Source organism: Micromys minutus (assembly GCF_963924665.1).
Source record: "Micromys minutus genome assembly, chromosome: 8".
Taxonomy (NCBI): domain Eukaryota; kingdom Metazoa; phylum Chordata; class Mammalia; order Rodentia; family Muridae; genus Micromys; species Micromys minutus.
This window is the reverse complement of record NC_137977.1, coordinates 31,944,919-31,970,899: the sequence shown is the minus strand read 5'-3', so window position 1 is coordinate 31,970,899 and position 25,981 is coordinate 31,944,919. Positions and strand designations below refer to the sequence as shown.

General features: G+C 39.1%; 1 protein-coding gene across 1 annotated transcript in view; it reads right to left on the bottom strand.

The window, feature by feature from the left end:
• KCNN2 (potassium calcium-activated channel subfamily N member 2) overlaps window positions 1-25,981 on the bottom strand; it is a 134,025-nt gene that overhangs the window by 5,718 nt on the left and 102,326 nt on the right. The window contains exons 7-8 of the mRNA XM_080920374.1: window positions 10,549-10,659; window positions 2,956-3,083 (exon numbers count right to left, since the gene is read on the bottom strand). Coding sequence (XP_080776500.1) covers window positions 2,956-3,083; window positions 10,549-10,659 — 239 coding nt within the window. The remainder of the gene's footprint in view (window positions 1-2,955; window positions 3,084-10,548; window positions 10,660-25,981) is intronic.

Genomic DNA, 25,981 nt, shown 5'->3' with positions numbered 1-25,981 from the left:
AGAATCCCCTCTAATATAAATTATGCACATTAGCTTTTTGGCTCTAGACAAATTACTGTTGATTGATGGCTCCATGGTTGAGACAGAAGAATGAAAGAGTTAAAGCTGCTATCAGAAAAAGGGTTGAGAGTTAGAGAGAGAACACTTCATGGCATCGAGTGACAATTCAAAAAGACAAACACATTACTGAAAAGAGGGCACTGGCCTAGAGAGGTTAGCATCATCAGAGGCTAGAGAGGTCACGTGTTGGGAAAGAGGCCATGAAATATGGGAAAGAGAAGGAGCTGAGCTAGAGACGGCTGACGGAAGAGGAGAGAAAATTGCTCTCGGGAGAACCAGAGAGGAACAAAAGCCAGACAAGCTCTAGCAAATGACTTGTGAGTTTCTGTCCAGTTAGAAAGTTTTGCTTGTGGCAGTGTTAGCAGATGATGCTAAGATACCCCTGAATCTAAACAGTGGGCAGGGAAGGCCTGGCTCTGAGGAATCGAGCCCTGTGTGCTGTCTTTCATGACGTTACTCTACATCTTCCAAAATGAAGTCAACATGAATCATCTAGCCAAACCCAGCCCTCATAAATGAACTTACTCTGCTAAGGTTGTTCACAAATCTCATGTATCCCCCCCACAGCAAAGGAAACCTAGTAATGCCCAAATTCTTATAAAACACTTCTGAACTTAATTGAATTGCATCAAATCCATCTGCTTTGGTGTATGCATTGCATATTTTTAAAAGGCAAGAAAGTGATGAGAATGGCAAATGTCTGATGGAGGAGAAGAGCAACAAGGGACGGCTCTGTCACACTGTCCAGAGCAGCCAGCTGAAGAACTTGGAGAAGCTCCTCCCACATGACCCACTTGTCAGGCTAGTAAATCCTGTCAGACACACTGGCCACTTCTGGAACATTTCATAAAATCACCTTGCTTCTATAGAGATTTTTTTCATAATATTTTTGTTAAAAAAGAAACTTTTAGCAAAGATAAAAGACTTTGCAGTGAACAAACACCCCACATGATATTCCATATTAGTGTGGATGTACTTAATATAGCACGAAGCACATGACCAAACAGATTAAACAGCCACCATATCCACACAGTTCCCGGACTGCATTACAAACTCCGTTGGCCCATGCTTTGAATTTTTTTCACTTGAAAATGTATCAAAAAGGCAAACTGAATGTAGCTGTACTTTAGGTATTTTCACCCCCAGGCACACAAAAATCCTGGAGTAAAGAAGAAGCATGTTCAGGACATGTGGTCATACTTACTCCTCCTTCATCTCATGTCCTGTAGCATTGCATGTATCTTCTCATACCCAGAAAGGGAAGTTGTCTCTCATACCCAAACCACCTGACTACCATGATTTGCTGTGCTTGCTGGAGTAATGTTGGCTTAGGGTATTGAATGGCTTTCGGGAGCACACTTTCGTTCTAACTGCCTCTTTTGGTTAAGTGGCTATCTAGATGGGCCTTGGTAACACAGAAGAAGAATGTGAGTATCTCTCGGGATCTCTCTTGTACAGGGAATGAAAGACGTGCAAGTGTCTGGCTGGAGCTCCTGGATTGGCGACTGAGCTGCAGGGAGCGAGCTCCCGCTTTGTGAGCTAGTGTGGATGGAATTCTTCCCTCTGTACTGTACACTGACTGTACAGAGAAAAATTATAAAATTCTAGTCTTGTCCTTTCTTTACAAAGTGGGGAGAAAAAGAGTTGTGTGCCTAGTGAAGTCACAGTTGGAGGAGAAACACCACCCCCTTCTTAGCAAAGTGCGTTGGTAGCAAGAGGAGAACACGAGTGATTGGCTGTAAGTGACAATAAGCTATTCCACCATCTGTGCAAGGCCTCCTCTATTTTAATCCTGGAATTCCTTGGGTTTTATTTGGACCAACTGGGGTTTCAATTCCCACAGAAGTATGCACATGGATACCATTATAGGCACACTATAAACTTCCCAGGGTACCTTAATATCCCAATTAAGCAGGGCAGAGGCTGGACCACTAAAAGGTTAGAAGATCAAAGTCTATGTAGTCCTCCCTGAAGGTTAGTGGTACCATGTTGCCTATGACTTAACTAAATGTGTAAAATAAAAGCTCTCGACTCCCAGCTTTCTTGTCTGTTGTGCCTGAGAAGGCAAATCTCATGGCCCAGGCAAAGCCCTACTATTTCCCCACCTTCCCGCCATTACCCTGGTATGTTTCAGAAGGTAAGCTACTTTACTGAGTCATAAATGTGACTGTGGAGAAAGGGCATTAAAAGCAAGCCTATCTGTTGTCACAGTTTATACCCACATGAATAACACTTACAGTGCAGATGATGTCAGCCTTGAGAGAAAGGTCTGTTTCCCAGAAATCATTGAGTCTTATGAGGTACAGACTGTTAATCTTAAAAGACTCTAGTAATTATATAACAAAGACATGCGTGAAAGTAACTTAATACATTCTTGAATAAAAGTCACTTAAAAAGGGAATACTGAACAATACCAACTCTAAGCTTTATATACAGTGAACATCCAATATACAGATAACCCCAACTTTCTAATTAAGGAGTCATTGAATACTGCACAATTATGACAGTGCAGTATGCTATATTATATAAAGATGTTTACTGGCATGCAAAAATTTAGATGGATGATATGATACCATTTCCCATCCCAAGATTGTCAGTGGATACAAGCTCGGCATTTCAGGGCAAATTATATAAATAAATATACTAATTAAATACAATTATAAAAGAAATTATGGACTTCAAAGAGAAAGATATTTTGATTCACACAGATGATTTTCAGTCACAAAAGAAACGAAACGTTTGATTGGAGTCCAGTATCAGATTCTCAGATATCTTCTGAAGCAAACACGACAACGCCCTTTCCCTTCCCTCCCACGAAGGAAGGGCTCATAAGCACAAGACCCACAAGTCAAAGCTAACGAGGAAGACGGGACGGAAACGCAAACAAGTACTTACTGATGAATAGCTTGCAAGAATTTCCGTTGATGCTTTCTTACTTTCGCGTGGTCGATCTTTTTCACTAGCTTTGTGTTTTTGTAGATTAACCATGTTTCCCTGAGTACATTGGCGGCTGCGTTTTTCACCTGGTTAGAAAAACACAAGAAAAGCAGTTGCTGCACCCTATAGCAGGTTCCAGGTACGTGTTCAAGGCTGTGGTTTTCATCCCGAGAATCACAGTGAACTGGAGCTTTGGAAATTGCTACTCAAAAGACTATTATTTTCTTCTTTGCTGGTTTAGCTACCTTCACATAAGGATTTTATGTCTGACTGGGAACAGTTGCGTGAAATATTAGGGAGATATTCCTGGTCTCTTTCTGCTCTACTCTCTACCTGATGGAACAAGAACTATGTTTTTTATTCACGCCTTGTATGAAGAGAACTCATAGGGGCCCATTTCCCCCCTTTCTACTGCAATGCTTCTCCATAACCTCCATCTCTCCAGAGGAAGGCAAAATGCCAATTGCCAAGGTTAAGCTTGGCTATTGCAAGCTCTTTCAGTCTCTCTGATCTGTGCAGAAGGACAGCCAAGGCATGGACCCATGGCTGAATGAGTGAGCCCACCCCTGTGTACCTTAGCTCCCAGAGTAGCAGTGGTTTATTTGCTTGTTAGCACAATTTCACTTACAGGGATGGTATCATGATTTCATGAGAAAATTTCATTTAATACAGTTGAAAAGATGCATTAGTTGCACCTCAAGAAGGCTGAGCATCTTATTTAATCTCTTGCTTTCTTGATTAAAATCTCTAAAGACCCTGCCTTGGCAGGGTAGAGCTCCTCTGTCTGCCTCTGTCATAGGACCTGGAAAGGCAGAGCTAATTGTCTAGTTACTTAATCTAAGAAGTTTTCCCCCTTTCACGCCCTGGAGTACAGAAAGTTCCAGGAAGGTATGCTGAGGAGTGGAGGGAGAGGCAGTGCTGGAGGAAAGAGGAGATTGCAGGCTAAGGCTTTGCAACAAGTCTTGAGTCCTTAAGTTGACAATAGCCAAGTTGACTCCAATGTCTGGTGAGCCTGTTGGAATTGACTCTTCTCCAACATGAGAGTGTTAGTGACAGCGATTACTAATGCCCTGTTATTCCTGAGGTTTGCAGTAAGAAGCTGTCCTAGACTTGCCCTATAGGCATGGTATGTTTACAACTCTTGCTTTCTACCTTTGCAAAGAAACATCACATTTCAGGATTAATGGTATGAAGGCCCTTTGTCTTGAGTGAAATTGTATTGTCCAAATTTGTTTTAGGAAAATGACTAGTTTCTTCCAGAAAGAGTGCACTTCTTCAGACTATTTACCACACTTATATAGGATGGTTCCTCAGACTAATAGGAAACAGCAGGAGGAGATAGAGAATATGGCAGTGAGTCAAAGTAACTCCCTCCCCTGACCTCTCTCCAGGGAAGTTAAGACTAGAAGCCAAAGCTAGGCTCTTTTCAAAGGTAAATTGAAATTGGTGCCATGTGAGAGGTGGGGGTTTGATCACAGAGCACAGTGTGGGAAGAGATTGGCCAGCAGTCCTCTAGCAGTATCTGCTGGGGAAGGTTCCCATGAGTGTAGGAGCTCCCAACTCAATAATGACTGTAGAAACCTGGATCGTTAATGAGCAGCCCTGGTCTATGTCCTCCCTGGCTTTACTTTTCCAAGTGACAGGGGAGGGGCTGATGTCCAGACTGGGTATGAAAGTTTAATGCTCAGCAGTGACCCCAGCATTAGACGTAGCAACTGAGTTTGTGCAGATTCCTGTCTACAAAGTGAAAACTCAGAATAACTTAAAAATTCTACAAACTTTTGAAAAGGGTGGCTTCCTGTTTCTTGGATGCATTTTAAATGATTATTTCCTGTTGAGACGGTAAGGGAGCGGGGATTCTCAATTCAGGGTAGAGTGGGTGGGTGATGCCCTGGAAGCCGTATGCTCAGGATCTGTGTTCCCTAAGCAGCCGTAGCTGACGGCTTAAATGAAATGAAACCCAGACATTTCCTTAAAAAAAGAAAAAAAAAAAAAAACTTGAAGCATGTGAATTGACTTTAAAATACATTCTCTTATTCCCTAATGAAGTCTTTAGAACCCATTACTGCTTTAACTGTTACTTTTCAACATGAAAGCCACAAAACAATATGTACCAGAATTACACAATCAAAATCCAAATTCTGCCTGTAACTAAGGTTTTTCCATCATGGGTCTTTTTGTCCTTGTTAGGGGCTGACAGAAATGGGACAATAGGTAGACTAGTTAGAAATCACCCCAAAAAACTTGACAAAATTGATGCTCAAATTTCCAAGTGTCCATATTTCCTGCCACACCAAGTGTCCCTATCATCTAGGTAGGCAGGAAGCTGACTTGGAGGGACCTCTTGCCCAGGGAAGATCTGGGCTATACTGTCTAATTATATAGCCTTTGGTCCCCTACTCTCCTTCCTGAGTTTTTATAAAGCCTTAAGGGCAGGTGTCAAAGGTTGTGTCACTAATCACTGCCCCTTTCTAGTTTGTTGCTGGTGTTCTGCATGTCTGTGGCGTTATGTCGGTGTCATGGATACATAATTTATATATAAACATTATTACATCACCCCCAAAGGATCCTGCAATTAAAACGTGTACTGAGATCTACAGAACAACTCTAAGCTCTAAGTATGTTGACGATTCAACTAACACACAGGACATCTGCAAGCTGTGATACATGACATCCTGTGATGAGGGGTATGAAGGATTTCCCAAGCACACGTAACAACTGCAGTATAGTCGATGTGTTTTACAGAGTGCTGTTTCTCAAGAGGAAATCCTGCAGTTCTGGAGTCAATTATGAGGTCTAGGGACAGAGTTTGGTTGACGTCTGTTTGCCTAGATTATAGCAGGCTTTATGTTAGATCCCCAGGCCCAAAACAGTAGAAAATAGCAAATTAACAATATCGAGGAGAAAGACCCACAGGACAACCGTTTCCTTCTTACTGATTGCCCTATACTTCACCCCAGCATATGCCAAACTAAAGGAAAGTAGAAATGCTTTCTCTGTCTTCCTAATGTCTATGTTGAATTGAAATCCTTCACTGAAAAAAAGTGAAAAAGGCACGCTAATCAACAGGTACTTGATATGCACAAACAAAAGCTGTGGGAAAAATAATTGGAGGTAGTGGTAACAAGAACTGTCCAGATCCTTTCATGAGACTCCTTAACATGATACCTACCCAGTATTACCTTGTTGCTTCACAGATAATTAAAAAAGAAACTATAAACCATACAGTAAGATGTTAAGTGTGGCACTGCCTCAGTTGTCCTGTAGCACTGGGCATGAAAAACAGCTTATAGCAGTGCTTTGAGAATCAGCAAAGCATGATGAATCATCAAATCAAACCTGTATAAACTTAGATGACATAAGGAAGCCAGACATTACAAACAATCTGTCGTTACTTATATTTTTTCCTTTTTTTGAACAACTTTGCATGTTTGCTTTCAGCCTCAGTTTTATTTTTTTCCATTCTGGAGGTCTTTGCATGTATGTATATGTCCATGGGACTGTGGAAGACATATGTTAACATTAACTGTCTTACTCAACCCCTTATTCATCTAGTGCTTTGAGATAGGGTGTCTTACTGAGCCAGGACCTTGTTAATTAGGGTAGACTGGCAGACTGGGGTGGAGAACCAGCAAGCTTCCCTTACCCTTCTACTTCTGCCTCCTCAGCTCTGGAGTTACACAGTGCATGCCCTGATCTTTGCAAAGGTCCTGGTGAATCAGACCCAGGTTTCAAGATCACACAATGAGCACGTTAGTAGCCGAGGGGTCTCCCTAGATGCCTTAAGAAAAAGGTAATAAGAAAAGTCATGCATTTCATTGCATCATCTTCCTCTCTACACTGCTATCGCACTTGGCATTCATTCATTCATTCCCGTCTTTAAGAAAGTACACATGAAATGTGACCAGTGTGTCTTCTATTGAGTCAGTGGGGTTGCTTGGCCTCAGACCCCCTCCCCCTCCCAGTTTTCAGACCAGATGTCTGAGTTGTAGGGGAATGGTCCTTTCCTGTTTTAAGTCAATAATCTGGTATCTAGTGTATAAGCTGTGTGCAATCATCTGGCAACTTTGTTAACAGAGACGCAGAAGACAAAGAGATATGACTGTCCGAATGTGCCATTATAGACCTGACTGGTGTTTGTAAAGACCATCAGTGGCTATTAACAGGCATTGCCATTCTCTGTAGTGCATTTGCATACAAGTGTCAAGACTTAAAAATACTGTTGTTATCATAATTGTTTGTTTCACAAGTTTCTTTGCAACATGAAGTCATTCTGGGGACCAAGCTCTTAAGATTTTCTCTGGATTAGTTGTGAATTGGTGGCAATAGTATTCTCAAAAGTTGTGATGTGGCAAACAGTTTGACCCTGTAAGACTATCTACTAAATAGCTGGCCCTGTCTTTTATGTGCATACTGTACATGCATTTTAGGATGCACATGTAGAGACCAGAGCAGCACATCTGGGATCTTTCTAACTCACTCCGAATTTTTTCACCTGGAGACCCTATAAAAAGCTCACTTTTTTTTTGGCTAATATGGCTGGTCTACCATGTTTGATCTAAGGATTCCCCCTGTACCTGCCATCAGCACTGGGCTTTCACGAATTCACAGTCAAAATTTGTCTTTTATTTCCTCACAGGAGATCTTAACTCAGGTCTTCATGATTTCACAGCAAAATCCTTATCCACTGAGCCATCAACCCAGTCTCTACTCCTATCTTTACCAGCTGGGCAATACCTTTAATCTGGTATATGCACCCCTAGTCTAATTTTTAATTCTAAAAGATCATAAGAATTAACTCTCAATATTGGTACACAATGAATAGTGTGTTTTCTTTGGCTAAGGTTGTCATACAGAGCAATGATTTTTTTTTGTATAAAATCATTCCCCTGAAATTTTGTACATGGTGAATATTTTTTCAACACTATTGTTTGCCTCAGTAAGACACATACTGGAAAGCTTGAAAATCTGCATATATTCCTCGCATGATTTTTTTCAATACTCAAATTGCTTTTTCTTTAGGGTCATCTTCAGATTTCAGAATATTTATGACCCAAACCTCTGAATTAACCATTGGGGAAAAAGTTCTCTCCTATGGAGATGTGAAAGAACACTTGTATTTCAACAATATGTAGTGATCTTGAGTTTGTACTTTAGTTTCTCAACTTAGTAATATATATATATATATATATATATATATATATATATATATATATATATATATATATGTTATATATATTATATATATACTACTAATATAATATAAAAGGACATATATACATATATATCCTTACTTACTTTTAGTTTCCTTCAGAAATCTGGTTTTGAAATTACAACTTTAAAAAGTTAAAAATTTTATATGGATTCCACCTAGAAATTGCATAAACAACCACCTAAAGCATGTCCTATGTAAATGCTAGTCATTAAGTTGATGACCTTGCATAAAATCTTGAGAGGATGAATATTAAAGGGTTATGTTAACATACTGTGCCAAGTACCAGAATGAGGTAAGTATCATAAGCTATAAATTTATGTTTTGTTCTATTACCATTTTAACACATGTACTTTTACCTAATGTCATCCTGTCTATAAAAATTTCATTGGTCAACAAGCTGGCTTGCTTAGAGACTCACAACAATATTTCCACTCTAAAGCACTAGCAAGAGAACTATTAAAGCCAATGGGTATCTTGTTGAATGTGAATTTTTAAATTTGAACAGCATTTAGTACAGTGACTTCTGCTGCAACATCACCCCCTCTATAGTGCTGATTTAATTCCTGAGAAAAATATAAGATTTATGATAAAAGAGCATGGGTTAGAAAAGACATTACAGAAATTCTCCATTGATACAGTAACACCTGTGACTCTTGACACCAGCTCTGCCAAGAGAGAATCTTAGTGGCCAACACTATTAGATGCACAGAGTATACAATGATCGCTGGATGGCATATGTGCTAAGGACAATACACAGAGACCACTTCTAGATCTCTGGAAAGAAACGTAATCCCAGGCTTCCATCGGGCCCTGCACTACTCTCTTTCTAACAGTAGTTACTTTAGAAATGCTCCTGAGTTTTGAGGAAGGCAATGAGAACTGAAAAAAATAGAAAACTGGGAAGAAATAAAGGGCGAAAGGGGTGGGTAATAGCTCAGGGGATAGAAGTGCTGGGTGTGTAGGCCTTGCAAATGGAGTTCCAACTCAGTAGCCTATAGAAAGTTGAAAAAAGAGGACTCCACAATGTTGTTCTCTGACCTCCACATATACAATGTATCTCAAGTAGTATCCTTCATAAAAATGCAGCAAAATTGTAATTAAAAAGATATTTGGAAGTGGCAAAGTCAGGCTAAAAATAACATTCAGTAGGGTAGTTGGGTGGGTGGATCCTCTATTAGATCCCTGAAGTACTGTTAGCTGTAGGGTCTGAAGTATGAGTAAGGTTACCGAAATTCATGTTCCCCTTTCATAAATAAATAAAGCTCCATGAATTCGAATTTGCAACAAAACAACTTTTGATTTATTTCAAGGGTTCCTAGTATTTGTGTTGTGAAACAGGGCTCTACTATGTTGGCCGTAGCTGATCTTCTTTTCCCTTTTGGGACAATATGAGAGTATAAGCATGCTTAGCTAAAAAAAATCATTTTGCACTTAGAAGGAAACTTCTGAAAGTTGGAACTTTATCTGAAGATTCTATTGTGGGCAGAGTTACCAAATGACAATGCTGTTTAATTATCTCCATGATAGTCTGATAGAATTCTACTTTGGGAAGCAGGAACTGCTAGGCGATGTTACAAAAAAAATTTGAGGTATTTTTGACTTTGGTATTTTGATGTTTCAGGTGACTGTCCAAAAACTTAAAAGTACAGTCTAATAAAAATAGTTTTTCTTTTTCCAGCTTGATGTAATGATCTTTGGAAGGCTGCTTATGCTCTGTGTGTTATGGTCTTCAAAACTGTATGGAACAGACATAACAAGGGTCCCCTCATGATCATCCTGAGGATGAAGCAAATTTGCAGTCAGGTCATGCCTTTATAGAGCCAAGGTGTGCATTCTGTCAACACTGATTATTGCTTTGTTTACTTCCAAAACTTGGAGTGTGATCTTCCATCTTGATGCTATGGCATGTTGATATATCTCTAAAGGCCTTTAAGTCACAGAAAGAAGATTCTATTCTTGTACTATCTGTTTAGAACACAGGCATGCTCACAGAAGCTCAACACAAATTCTTAGACTTACTTTACCATAAAATTCCTATTTTTAACATATAGTGTATCCTTTTCTACCTAACCTAACACTGATTACTGTGCTGAAATGTTTAGTATATCTATTATCTTGATTTATGGGATCTACTTTTATACAATGATTCCTAATTGACCTGAAGTTAGGTAGTCCATTTGCAAAATGTGAGAGATGGAGTCAATTCCAAGAATTTCTCTGTCCTCAACCTATGGCATCTCTGCTTTAGATCTCTTAGTAAAAAACCGTATTTCCAATGTGGGAATAATACCATGTACAGTGACATCGTCTGGAAAGATGTTGAGGGCTCTACTTACTCTTTTGGTGAGCTGAGTATCCATCATGAAATTGTGCACATGCTTTTCTGCTTTGGTGAGTTCTAGCTTTCTTGCCACTACGGCTACCACCAGGGCTGTGCAACCTGCACCCTAAAAGCAAAGAAAAAAAGAAACCCCCAAGATTTAATACTTTTGATCCCAACCAGCTTGGAGGTTGTTTTGTACCAAACATTAATTTTCTCAAGCAAAACAAAAACGATACTTTTCCGTGTCCTCCATAAGTATCACAGAAAAATACGTGGTTAACAATTGAAAGCAATGTTCCTTTAAGGTATAAAATCCCAGTTTACCTATTTTTAAAACTAAAGCAAAATAATGAATAAAACAAGATTTTACCACAAGGAATAAATAGCTAAAAACCAACTTCCTGAATTTTTCAGACATAAATTTTCTTTAAAAACAGGAAATCTGTTATACACCTATAATTATATAAGCATATTAAACAAATTAACATAAGTACATGGACTATAAATGCAGATTAAAAAAAAAAAAAACCCTAGCATTTCAAAATCTTCTCTTGGGATGAAACGAGCAGGCTTTCAGGCAAGTGGGTGGCCACATAACAGGAAGGAGAGCAATAGACTGTCCCTGTACACAGGCTGTGGCCTGAGAGTGACAAGGACGGGGAAGAATGTAGTGATGTTGCCTTTCAAACCATAGTCCGTTTAGTTTATCTTAGCCAAAGGAGAACAGGAGACAATGTGTGGTACTCCAATGGTTTTAGGCTCTCTTTCTATAGCTAAGGTTAACTCAACGTGAGAAGTGAGGAGCGGAGGTGCCATCTGTGTGGAAACAGATCAGGACCACATGCACTGTAACACGCCATGGCTATTTCACTGGCCCGAGGCACAGAAATCCTATTGGTAGGGAAGGAATAATAGAAATGGTTGTGAAGGGAGGCCATAAATACTAAAAGAATCTCAGCCTTATGAGGCAACAGAGCAATAAAATGGGTAATCCAATCTCAATGGACAACCAACAGAGTAGAAAAGGGATGAACACATTAAGGCATCCATGGAAGCATTGCATACAGAGGAGGATGATCTAACACTGGTGGATCTTAACATTTACTTGAATCTCAACCAATTTCAACCATTCTTTTGATGTCCCCAAAAGGAAGAGTGCACCTAGCTGAATCCACTCTCAAATTTTTACAAGGTAATATGCTTTTCCTGTTTACCAATAGGTCTAAAAAAATCTCATGTTAAAAACGACAATTTGGTGTCTTCAAAATGTACTGGTCATCATCTTAAGTAATACTGAGAAATGATGGTTATTTGACTAACTGCCCTCCTATCTGTCTCCTACACTGCTTACTTTTAAAAAGCATTGATCTAACACACACACACACACACACACACACACACACACACACACACACACAGATAAATTCTTGCTCATGGGGAACATGTGGGCCACAGGTCAGTTCAAATTTATTTGAAAAACATTTGAACAGAATGTTTAAAAGGCAGGTTACATAATGATCTCGTTTTTAATTTTAAATAGACCACATTGGGAAAGAAAAATGAAAAAAAAAACTGTAATGAAGTCCAATTTGTGAGAAGGAATATTCAAGGTATTTGGAATTTTAAAGACTTGTTTCTTTCTATAATATTTTGAATCAACAGTTGGTGCAGGATCCAACCTCTTTACCCAGCCCTCTTTACCCAACCAGAGTCCCCAACTTCTTCTCCAGTGTCTAGCTTGGATCGCCATATCTGCCACCAACCACAGATTTCATTTATGCAGCATCCAAACTCTCCAAGTCAGATCTCCCAGTCTCCCTGCCCCTTCCCATCCACACCCTTCTCCCAATCCACCAGATCAAGCCAAGGTCCTACATCCAGTGCCAGTATGATCTCCCCTGCTTGACCCACAGCATTCTCTAGATTTCTACCAGGATTCCCTCTACCTATACCCCAACTCATAGGCCCCTCCCATGCTACATCCAACCTTTCCATGAAACCAGGTCCATTTCTTTACCCATAGTCTAGGCTTGGACAAGGATGCACATTCTGTACTCTAGCCCAGTCACCTCTGTCTACCCAACCTGATTCAAGACAAGGCATTTCCAACCCCTACATCAAATCCATCCACAATTCTCAAGTACATATCAACCTTAAACATAAAAAGTAGCTCTCCATGCCCAGATCTCTTTGCAAGAATACAAACAATATGAAAGATCAACCAATTATCTCCTCTTCTAAACCTACAAGTCCTGTAGAAATGCTTGCCATGAGGATTGCCTAGATAAACCCCAGGACACAGAACTTTTTGAGGAAAAAAACTTTATTAAAGAATCCAAGAACTTTAAGGATGACACAAAGAAACAAATCAATAAAATTAAGTAGAATACACTAAATGCCTGGTTGGTGTCCAAGAAAACATAAACATAAGGCTGATGGAAATGACAAGGACAATGAAGAATTCACTAAGGAGATGGAAACATTGAAGAGGATGCAACATGCAATGGACATGGAATTAAAAACCCAGGAATTCAACCAGAAAACTCAAAGGAAAGCCCTATATGCAGATTGAACCTAGCAGAAGAGATCGTCAAGACTATCAGGACTTGAAGAGAAAGTAGAGGATCTAGACACAAACATCCTAATAAAACACATGAAAGGAACATACAGGTTATGTGAAATACCATGAAAAAATTAGAAATTATAGGCATAGATGAGAAGAACCCCAAGTAAATGACACAGACCAGATTTTTGACAAGATCTCTACTTCCTCATACTAAGGGAAGAGATACCAATAAAGATGAAGAAGCACACAGAATACCAAATAGACAAGACCAGAAAAGATAATCCCCATGGCATATCATAATTAAAACACTAAGGAAAAAGCATAAAGAATATGTTGATAGTGTAAGAGTAAACAAATGTGTTGTAGATTGTCCTGTTGCTCTTTGTATTTTGATGCTGTCTAGCCATATATCCAGGTGTCTTCATCAGAACCTTCTTGCTGGTGATTGGGCAAGGGAAGAGAAGGTGGAGAGAGAGGGTCTGGGAAGGAGGAGGAGGAGAAGGTAGAAGATGGAGCTGAGACACATGGCCTGGAGAAACTGAAAGTTATAAGGGAATCTCATAGCTGGGGAATACAGTAGTGTAGTGGTAGATCTGCCCAACCTAGGCACATAGCTTGTATTCATAATTACTGAGCTGTGTTTTCATTGAACAGGCTTATTTGGGTTGAAGAGGTTACAACTACAGAAATGTATAAGTCACATAAAGGAAAACCCATCAGAATAACAGCTGATATCTCAGTTGATAATCAAGATGCTGAGATAATTCGTTGTAAGTCTAAAAATACTAGAAGATGATGACAGCCACCCTAGACTATGTACCCAGCAAAATTAATTACCATCATTGAAAGAAAAAAATACAAGAAACAATATTTTGGGATGAAGAGAGAAATGATTACAATAGAAATACTGTGGTAGTAAGTTTGATGCCATAATTATGAAAACACAAAGTATCACTAACAATACAAACAATAATATCAAAAAATCTACAACACAATGACCACAACTAACACACATTTTAATAATATTTTTTAATATCAATGTATTCAACTTTCTAATAAAAAGATACAAGCTGAATGGATGGATCAAGAAACAAAACCTATCAACATCTTTTGTCTACAAGAAACACATCTTAGTTTAAAGAAAGTCATTTTCTTATAGTAAAAGATAGAGCAACAGTACTTCAATCAAATAGGACCAAGAAGCAGGCAGGTGTACCTATCCTAATATCTGACAAAACAAACTTCAAACAAAAACTAATCAGGAGAGATATAGAGCGGCACTTTATTTTAATCAAGGGGATAGTTAAAGGTGAACATATTACTATCTTAAACATAAATACACCAAACTCTGTTGAACTCAATTTCATTAAAAAGATTTATCACTGGATTTAATTATACAGATTAACATCAACCCATCAACACTAGTTTCCTTCAATACCTATTTTGTTCAATAGGCAGGTCTTAGTTCACAGAATACACGATGTCCATAGAACAGGAAACAATCTCTGCTAAATATACATGTGACAGAGGATTAACATTCTGGATATATAAAGAACTTAAAAACACAAGATAATGATACCCATTGAAAAATGTTCTTGAGGTCTGAACAGAGACTTATCAAATGAAAAAAAATAAGGCTAAAAATAAGCTGAAGAAATTAAAATCTCCATGGCAATTAGGAAAATGAAAATCAAAACAACTTGGAGAGTTAATTTTGCTGAAGTCATAATGTCGAAGATCAACAAACAAGTGAGAACAAATTGTGGGCTTTGTGGGGAAAGAGGACTCTCATCATCCTCACTGTAGGGAGTGTGGGGAAAGAGGACTCTCCTGCACCCTGTTGGTGGAATTGAAATCCAGTCCAATCATTCATCCTGGAAGTTTGTGTAGAATTCTCAAAAAGCTAAAAATCTATGGCTGTCATAAGACCCAGATATACCACTCTTTGGCATATGCCGAAAGAAACCTAAACAGTTACACAACTAGAAAGTCAAGGATATTAAATGGTAGTTATAGGTTCTCTTCTAACTAAACAAGCATATCTCTACAGCAACATAAACATTTGTTCTTATACCCACAGATAAGTATAATTTTTAGCCCTCATCAAGGAAACTCCTTTTTTTTTTTGCAACAGATAGAGAACAATACAGAAAACAACAACCAATAAAAATGCAGAGTTGTGGAGTTCAGCCCTAATCACTATATCTACAAAATAATCCCAGGGAACACTGTGGAAGAGGAGGGCAGAAAGGTTGTAAGACACAGAGGATCAGGGAGTTTGATGTGAGACTGTGTCTCCTAGTAATGTCAAAATCTACATTCATAAAGTGTCACTAATATGACTGTCAAAATTTTAGCTGAATGAGAACAATGATGCCAAAGTTGATGGGGAACAAAACATAAGGCCTCAAGCTTACAGACACAATAATTACAGACAACCAAGGAATGCTGAGAGTGGGAGAAATAATTTTCTCTGGAGAAGAGAACGCCAGTTTGTTACCCAACACCAAATGGTCAACCCTGAAAACAAATATACAAATAACATTATACAGAACAAGCAGATTACATTTGGGATTATACATGTATATGCCCATATGCTTGTAACAAAAATTAATAAAAAAAGAAAGAGGCCATAAATTTAAAAGAGAATAAAGAGGGGAGTGTTTGGAGAGAGGAAATAAAAACTGGAAATTATATATTTATAATCCAAAAAAAGAAGAAAAAAGAATGGTAGCTTTTGTAAGCAGTACCTATTCTGTATAAATAATTAAGCATTTAAAAAGCAAAATAAATGTGTACTTTAAGAAAATATTGGCTGGAGAGATTGCTTAGTGGTTAAGAACATTGACTGCTCTTCAAGAGGTCCCGAGTTCCAGAGGTCCTGAGTTGAATTCCCAGCAACCACATGGTGGCTCACAACCATCTGTAATGAGGTTCGATGCCCTCTTCTGGTGTGTTTGAAGACTGCTACAATGTACTCATATAAATAAAATAAATAAAAAGAGGTATCTTAAAAAGAGAGAAACTATCTAACCTTATTACTGGATATATTCCTAGAAGCATTAGTAAATTCAATTTACAGATACCTTGTTATAAGTTTACAGAAGTTTTCCATTTTTATTTGAAATAATAAACATGACAGTACTAAGTTGTGAAACCAAAGAGTGGACAGAGTACGAATGAGCTACTGCAATAGTAGAGTGGCAAGAAAGAGGAGAAGAAAAAAGATGATATAAATATGTTTGTTTGCCTTGCTATAGCCTGTTAATTTCAGCCACAGAGATATGGCCCTGATTAGCAGATATTTTTTTCTGTAAATTTGTAGTGTTGAATGATCTTCTTTTACCCAGTTCTATGAAGAAAGTTATCACCAGAAAGGAAGGGCTATACTTGGAGGCATTGTCTAGTTAATCTTTGGCTTTTAGATCCACTGAAAGCTAAACCAGGATTAAGTTGTGGCCCCGGATTAACGTTGATTCCATTTCCTACCTTTAGCCCTACCCCATGATATTCATATCTATTTTAGTATCACATTCCCCCATGTATGATCATTTCCATGCCCATAATATATATCAAAACAAATGGCAATTCACCTAATTTTATCTGGTGAACTCTTTAAATATGAAGGCTTGACTATTGAGCAGTATTGATAAATATCAAATAAGTCATCACTATTCCTTTTCAAAGTCTGGCTTAACTTTTTTTTAATGTGCATATGCCATGTGTTTGGTTGTACTGCACATGAGTCCTCTGCAAGAGCAGCTAACCAGCCTCCGAGTCTTTACTCCAGCCCTGTAACTGCTGCAACTTTGAAATCAGCAGTTCATAGCCTTGATCGTGAACTAGACTTACAAAGCTCCACTGTTGGGAAATGGGATCTGCAACCTATTCAATCCTGTAGTGAAAGGTTCATTGGCAGTCTGTCCTGTAGATGAAGGAAGCTATGAACAGAACATAGCAAGCTTCACTTAACCTTAAAAAGAGTTATAGCTCTTCGAGTTACTGGTGAAGATGTTAGAAACATGCAGGTGTGAGGTGTGATGGGTACCATGATATACTGTGCTCCCCAAAGACAATTAAATTGGTTTTAGTGCTAGATCCTGATGAAGGAAGAACAGATTTTACGAAGAAGCATCTGTACCTATGCTGTTGGCTTTTAAATTTCAGCTACAAAACCTAAACAACTCTGGCTGTCTGACAGTGGTGGGCTGATTAATGATTAGCCACCTGCACCTTCCTCTGCCCAGGCTAGCACTTGCTGGACCCACAGGGACACCTGTTGCGTATTTGATCCCTCTTGTTCCTCAGTGGGGGCAGCTGTGCTCCTCCAATAGGCAGAGAATGTGGAAACCAAGGGGCTCCAAACTGCTACAGACAGCCATGACAGGGCAGTTGGCACCCGACAATGAATATTTTTCTCCCTGGGCAGGTGGCCACTGCTGAGATCCTTCTGGAAAGAAATCAAAATCCTAATAGGAGTGGAAAATCACTGGCATCTAGAGCCTTGGAAAGCAGCTTTTTCTTGTGCTTATTCTGGGCACAAGGGTTATTACTCTTTCCTGTTGCTGGCCCATTTCTAACTCACCAAATGACTTGTTCTTTAAAATGAGAACCTTGGAGACAAAGCAGAGAAGCAAGTGAATCTACTAATTTAGTAATCGATCAATTGTTACCTATACTCTTCACACCATTATCCTGTAAGCTGCACCCAGTCAGACACTAACAAACCCAGTGGTCGACGTGAAGTATGATGTCCACACCAGTAATCCCAGAACTTGGAAAATTAGGCAGGTAGAAAAGGAGTTCAAGGTCATCCTTGGCTACATCGAGAGTTGGAGATTGACATGGGTGTATAAAAGAGACCCAATCTTAGAAACACACACACACACACACACACACACACACACATATATAAAAAAACAGAAATGAAGGAGGTGTCTTAGTTAAGGTTTGACTGCTGTGAACAGACACCATGACCAAGGCAAGCAACTTTTATAAGGGAAACATTTAATTGGTACTGGCTTACAGGTTCAAAGATTCATTCCACTGTCATCAAGGCAGGAGCATGGCAGCTTCCAGGCCGATGTGGGTATAGAGGAGCTGAGAGTTCCACCTCTTATTCTAAAGGCAGCTAGGAGAAAGGTCTTAAATCTCATGCCCAATAAGTGACCCATGTACTCAAACAAGGCCACACCTCCTAATAGTGCCACTCCCTGGGCCAAGCATATACAAACCATCATAAGAGGGGGAGAAAAAAACCCTTTAAAATACAAAGCCTTAACTACAAAGCCATCTTCTCCATATGCTTCTGTGTCATTGTAATTAGGGAAACTGTAAGCTCAGACCTATCTAGGTTCTATAAATGTGTGTCCGCGTACAGCTATGTTTCAAAAATACCTTCTATTGTTTAGCTTTTTAGAGTTGTCCAAAAACAGAACTGTTCACATCAGAACAATTTTCAGAGTTCGAGAATTTCTGGCCGCAGGCTAGTGGCTGTAGTAACTGAAGTCATGGGTCATTGCTCCTGTCTATTCAGTGTCTACTTCAGGGCTATTCTGTTTCATAAGGTAAGAATGCAAGTGTGGTTTTCCATTTTCTCCAGTGCTCATCACCACCACAGCCCATGTAGAAACAGTTGGGACTAACATATGTTCCTCTCTGGAATTAAGATTCCTGTATGCCTTTAATACGGATGACTCATGGTCCTTTCACCAAAGTTAGGAAATAAATCCTGGCTTCTTATCACCCATTTTAATTTCTGTTTTTAATGAGAATCCAAAGCAAATCACTAACCTGCCTTTTGGTCACCTAAAACTAATATAAGGACAGGGTGGTTCTGACACCGTACATTAAACATAAAGAGCACGTTTCCCCTTCTATGCATAAATTTATCATCTTTTCATCTACTAAAGGAAATGATAAGAAAGAAAATTTGAGAAATGAAATGTGGTGGAGTCAGCTTGTCAGAAAAAGCAAGTCAGGAGAAGCAGTGCTACTGTTCTGGAGCCTGGGCTGGATCATCCTGAAATGGGAACTAGCAGACGTTTTAACTCACTCCCACCATGTGGAGGGTATTCTCTGGTGACAGATAAAAGTGATGGATTCCCTTTTCAGTCCTCCATTAGACCACAGAAGTAGCAGCTATTCTGACATCCAGGATGCAAGAGAAGCCAAGGATATCTGCTTCCCCAAACTGCTCCTTGATTAGTGCTCAAGAAATTCAGCAGCATGGCATTTTCATTTCAGACCACCTAGTGAAGGTGAATCCTGTAAGCAGTGCCTCCAAGAACCATGCAGAAACACTACTTTAGAATGAAGTTAACTTAAATACACAGGCAGAAAAAAAATGAAGCTCCTTTGATAGAATACTGCAGGACTGTTTCAATTATTGCTTTAATAAGGACAACTTCCAAAGATCTAACTTAATAATGGAATTTGTGATTTTTATTTTTAATCCCAGAAACCCTACCACCATGGTTGATGGCCTGTTAAAACCACTAATGGTCAAAGTGTTTCTGTCTTAAGTTATTCTTGTGTGGTTTGTATAATAGTTTATTAGAGTGCAAACTGCAGCTTAATTATCAATTTAGAGTATTCAATGATAATCAAGACTTACCAAAAATGTATTTCTTAAATGTCCATCTTTTAATCTAAAATGAATAGAGCCACTTAAAGGTTAACCTTTATTTTATGTGTATGAATGTTATATCTGTATGTATGTTGGCATACCATGTGTATTCCTGGTACCTGCAGAGGCCAGAGAGGCCATCAGATCCCCTGTAGCTGGAGTTACAGATGGTTTTAAGCCATCATACAGCTTCTTGGAATTTAACTCAGCTCCTCTTGCAGTAACACAGCAGCATCTTTCTAGTCCATGATTTACATTTTAATGTATCTATCAATTTGTTCTTCAAGAAGAAGGTAAACAAATATTTGACAATATCACCTACCTTTAGATTTCTGAGGTTGACTGATTAAAGAGTTAACAAACATAAATATAGTTTACTACTCCTTCCTGACACAAATAATTATGCTTTCATAATAAGAAGGTAAAACATCAATTTTGGAAGAAAAAAAAAAACAAAAAACTCTAAACCACTCAAGTTTAATACAACCCATTAGAGTGTTACAACATTTCCTCAGGTCATGAAAATATTTCCCTTTATCAAAAATGTCCTTCCTCTGATTTTCTTTAATCCAAGTTGGCATTAGTGCTGGAGGTCAAGTGCTCATTTTAAATGTCCTCATCCTAAGGAATGGTGTGCTTGGTGATGTTTTAGTACTGGGCTGAAGCCCACGGGACTAGGAAACCCATTTCTATGATTTGCTAGGTCAGCTCATTCTTGTACTCTTGGGCTGGAAACAAGGAAGTCTTGCATAAAACTGGTCATCAGCCCTGAGTCATTCTGCATTTAAAGCTCCTTATTGGAAAGAGTGGCACTGTGAGTTCATGAACTTAGAGAGTGAAAGGAGGCTCTGAAAACTAAAGTGCTGCATGGTTAGAAAATTTAGATGATGTTATGTCCCGGCAGTTCATAAGAGCTCATAGGCACACTTGCTGTCACTGGGAGAAAGCAGCTGTCATGTTCCTGATAAAGTTTCCAAGGGATTGATCTAAATTAATCCTTAAAAGGATTAAAGTTCTGGTTAGGCAGTTGATCAGGAGCTTAGTTTTCTGATCGACAAAGGCCAGAATTCTCCTTTTCTTTCTGAATAAAATACACTTCTGCATGAAATTAAACACCTACTCCTGTCAATGGACCTTATGTGATGGCATTCAATGTGACCTGAGCTAATTCATTGCTCTAGCCCAGAATGCCTTTGGAATGAGTTCAGAGGGTGCTCCCTCAACTGACACCGAGATATCCAACAACCTTGAATCTTATGGAATTACTATCCAGTATTCTAGAGTAAAAGGCAAAGTGGTATAGAGGTTTAATCCTGGACTGACATTCTCTTTACTTCCCGAATAAAGGTAAAAAGTATTAATTAGTGTGGTCTTTTCAAACTGCTATGTACTGGTAAACCTTCATACAGAATTACTAGTGAGATAGAAGAAACCTGACTCACTTGGAGACCTCACTTTGATTGTTTTATCAAGTCTGGTGTACTTATCAAGATCCACTTACACTCACAGCTTTGAATGGACAGCTGTTACTCTATATTTAAAGACAATTATGCCTCAAAAATTCATTTGTCCATAGATTAAAGGGTCAAACGGCCAAGAAGAATTACTATCATGTTACAGAAGGCAAAGCTATACATGAGTGATCTTTCTAGTAAAAGTGAAAAGAAAAGGTACCCCTATCAGCATGGTTCCTCTGGAAACCATCATATATTCAGGAGTAAAGGAAAATGAATAGCTTGTGGAGTGTGTTACATTTACATGTAGATAGAAAATGGAAGAAAGGATAGTGCTAGGTAAAATGATGACTCCTATTGCAAAACTGATGATATATGGGGGTTGAGAAAACCTGAGCCTGAAACCTGACAAATCTGTTTGCCTTCAAAAAGAGAAGGAAGTGAGTTAGATTTCATTTCATTGTTTATGACATCTCAACCTGCATGCCTTCAGATCCTCAGTGTTCCCTCAAATGGTGGAAGAATACAGAAATTAGTTTTCTGTAACCTTAATGCTTTTGTCCTAAAAGAAAGATACTGTGACTTCTGTTAAGCTCTTTCTCAGTTTCATGTTTTAAATATAACACCCAGGAACAGGGGCTGAGATGAGGATTAAGATGGCTTAACTAGTAAAGTAATTGCCATGTAAATCAAAGAACCAATTTAGGATTCCCAGCATTTTTTGTAAAAAGCCCCCTTGATAGCATGTGGGGTCTGTTGGTTTACACAAATCAGTGGGCTGAAGCTTAAAGAGAAACTCTTTCAAAAAATAGGGTGGAGACTCATTTAGGAAGATAAATGAATTTGACCTCTAACCCTTCCAGACCTGTAAGCAGGTACAAAAAAATATGCAAAAGAAATGAAGAGAGATCTTATTCATAGGTAAATCTCAGCATAAGACACACTTTTACTTGATATTTCTGAATATGTGTAAGAGAGATGAGGGGTAGGAGAGAGAGATGAAGATGGAGAGGGGGAGGGAGAGGGGGAGGGAAAGGGGGAGGGGAAGGGAGAAGGGGAGGGAGAGGAAGAGGGGGAGGGAGAGGAAGAGGGGGAGGGGAAGTGGGAGGGGCAGGGGAGAGGGAGAGGGGAGAAGAAGAGGGAGAGAGAGAGAGAGGGAATGAATGGGAATCAAACTAGGACTTTCAGCATACCAAGCAAGTACTTAGGACTGAGGTAGATTCCCCAATCCCAGTGATTAATTTTTTCCTGAAATCAATCACTATCCAAGCTCTCCCTGTTTTGGGAATTCTATAATCACCTGTGTCTAATACTGTAAAAAAGCTACATATTATAAGAAGGGCTTTGTTTCTTAATTCTCAATAAGCAATCCAGGCAAGGATAGGCTAATTTCTAAAGATTTATTTATTTACTTACTTACTTAATGTAGATGAGTACTTTGTATGCATGACAGAAGAGGGCATCAGACAGAAGGTATCAGATCACTTTATAGAGGGCTGAAAGCTACCATGTGGTTGCTGGGAATTGACCTCCTGAAGATCAGCCAGTGCTCTTAACTACGGAGCCATCTCTACAGCCCTGGGCCAAGGTTTGGTTTTTTATTTATTTTGCATTTTGATTACTGTCCCTCATTCCAGTCCCCCATCCCACAAATCCCTTCCTTCATCCCTGGACAGGCCCAAGTTTTATAATGCTATTTAGTTTTCTATTAGAAATGTTATAGAAAACAACTTCTACTCATGGCTTCATGATATATTTCTGCTCAGAGTGGTGCAGAAATAAGCTTAGTCTAATGTCCTTGTCTCTAAAAATATATGACCCATGGCACAAATTCAGCTTTCAGAAACTTCTAAATTATACCCTAATTTTGAGTTTTGACTAATGTAAGCAGCAAGGACAATGGCAAGCTAGAATTCATCACTGTCAATTAGCTTTAGGAAGAAAACAAGGAGTCTCTGTAGGTGTTAGCATGTAGACCAACTCTCCTTCAACATGAAGGTGTAAATTTTGTCAAAGTGTCATAGACACAGGGGTTAGAAAGCGGAACAATCAAGGAGAACAGAAGGTAGAATATTCCAGAAGTAGCATTCAGTGATCTAGAGTGACCCTGGACTGTCTTCAGAGGATTGTAAATTGTATTTCTTATTCCCAATTTATTAAAAGACTAGGGCTGAGACATTCAAGAGAAATCTGTCAATACAGATTTTTTATAAATATAAAGATCTGAAGAATAGGCGAATACATACTGAAAGAAGAAGTTATTTCTGGCTAAGTGCTTAGGAGTTATCATACTTTCAGTAATAAAAAGGAAGCAAAGGCAAGCAAAATTTGTCAAACATACCTTACCTTCAAAAAACTAGCCTTGTATAATGCTATTTTCTTTCAAAAATCTCACTCAGACATTCCTCACAGTAAATCTAGTTTGCCTCCATGCAATGCTCTAAGTCTCTAAGGAATCTACAGAGGGTATAATCCACTTCTTAGATACTGACTCTGAAGACTGCCCAGTAGCCTGACACTATTGGTCTCAAGGGCGGGCCACAGCACTGTTCCAAAACACTTCTGCAAAGGCTACAAACACTTCTACAAACACGTCTGCAAGGATTTGTGGATTTTTCTATGTGTGCAAGGAAGCAGTCTTTAATCAACTGAGTTAAACAATCTGTTCTTATATAGCAGAACAGAGTCCCTGGCTTTAGGGATGGACTGTTGTTAGGCTGTGAGCTTGCAGGGCAAGAATGAAGTCATGTACATTTCATTACACAGAACCATTTTTGTCTGTATAGATTAAAGGGTGCTTAGATCATCCTTTCCAAAACAAAGATCAGTAGTGAAACCTAATCAAGGAAGCAGCTGAAGGAGGCGAACAAGGGATTCTGTGCAGCCAGACAAGACTTTGAAGAGGCAGTTCTGGGGGCATTAGACACAAAGTAATATTAAAGAGAAGACAGATGCATCCCAATGCGCGTGTGACTAGGAAAGGTTAAAGTCAAATTTGTGTCCGCAACAAAGGTAAATGAGCCCCTCAGCCACCCTTTAATGACAAAATGGGTGCCACAAAAGGAACACCTACCAGGATGATCTTGAGAAGCACTGGGATAAGACTGTAGTTATCATTTCTGTATTTTTAAATAGCATCGTTAATGTCCCTTGTGGGCTTGTTATGGGGCCTTCCAAAAATACACTTCACTATATATTATTCCCCAAGTTTTATGCTATACAATAAAATGCTTTTATTTGAGGGGAAATGGGAGATAGTCTTAAAAAAAATCAAACATTTAATGATCTATACCAGGTATAATGAAAAAAATGTAGTGTTCACTAAATTCTCAAACCGGGTTTTTATTTCACAAGGAAATAATGCTAAATTATGGCCCCAAATTATAATTCTCGTCACTGGGACTTGGTGATCATCCTGACACTACTGTTGTCTTTAAAACTGGCATGTCTGGTTTTCTTATCTCTGCTCAGTTCCACCCAGAGCAGAAGGATGCCCCCATTGTCCTGACACTGAGGCTCCTCTCAGTCCTTTTAGGTAACTAAATCTTTAGATCAATCTTCCTCAGCAGATGCGGCAAGTGACTCCATTAGGGTGGACCTAAAAGGGCAAGCTGGTGTTCTCTCCCGTGGATGGTCAGTGAAGGGATGCTGAGCTGACATTCTCCCCTTTAGGGTTTACATCTGAGTTTTTGTGTCTACCTCTCTGCTACCTTACTGGGGCACCACACAATCTGCCACAGGAGACGCTCCATTGCTAAGGGGAAATTGGCATCTGACTGTAGGTTTCTGACTAGAGGTCTTGCCCAATAGGACTTTTCCTGCCACAATACACGTACAGTAGGCTCAAATGCAGAATGCAGTGACCACGTTCAGAGCTACAAGATCACTCTTATCTTGCCTTAATCTTCAGTCTTCAAGAATTTCAAGGCTGGGGCAGCGTGTTCTCTTGATCTGCCTACCTTTTCTGCTCCTATGAGAAAGGTTTTCATTTCATTTAAAGCTACCTTTACCTTTCCTCTGGTCTCCGCCAGTCCTTTGGCCAGAGATGTGTGGTAACCTTACCTACTTTTCTCAAGGACAGAAAGATTTTTCAGTTTTCATATAACAAAATGAATGGAGCAACGCAGTTTGGGCTACACAACAGTGGAAGAGTGATAAGTAACATGCCCACCTTTGCTAGGCATCCTGGGAAAAGACCTAGTATCATTTACCATCACAGTAACCCACCTCCCAGTGTCCTGAAATCCCTGTCCCCAACTGTTCATGTCCCCCGTTTCTCCTGTCCACTCATTTTAATCAAATGCACTGCACTCTTTATTCTGTAGCTTTCAGACAGAATGCTCCCAACTCCTGGCCATTTATCCAGAAGTCTAGCTCCACCTTAAAAGCCAATTCCCTATAGGCTATTCATATGATGAGGCCCTATTCTTAATTCTGAAGTTTCTTAAACAACTTCAGATTTACTTCTTCCTATAAGTACTCAGATATAATTAACAATCATTTGTCAATTATGTTCAAAACACGAGTTTCTGCTGGAGGCTCCACGGAAGCAGGACAGGGACAGCTTGTGTTGTGTTTTCATGCATTCCCCAGGAGTTCCAGGGCCCATGCCTTTTATCTAACCAATATTCATTAACAGAAAACATAACATTATATAATGCAAAATAGGTCTTTGAGCCTATAACGTATTTCAAAACTTGTTTTTTATAAGCAAATTACTAACTGACAATCATTTATACATATGGGGGTGCTTTTGGTCTCTTCATAAACATAAATAAAAGAGATGGAAGGAGAAAGG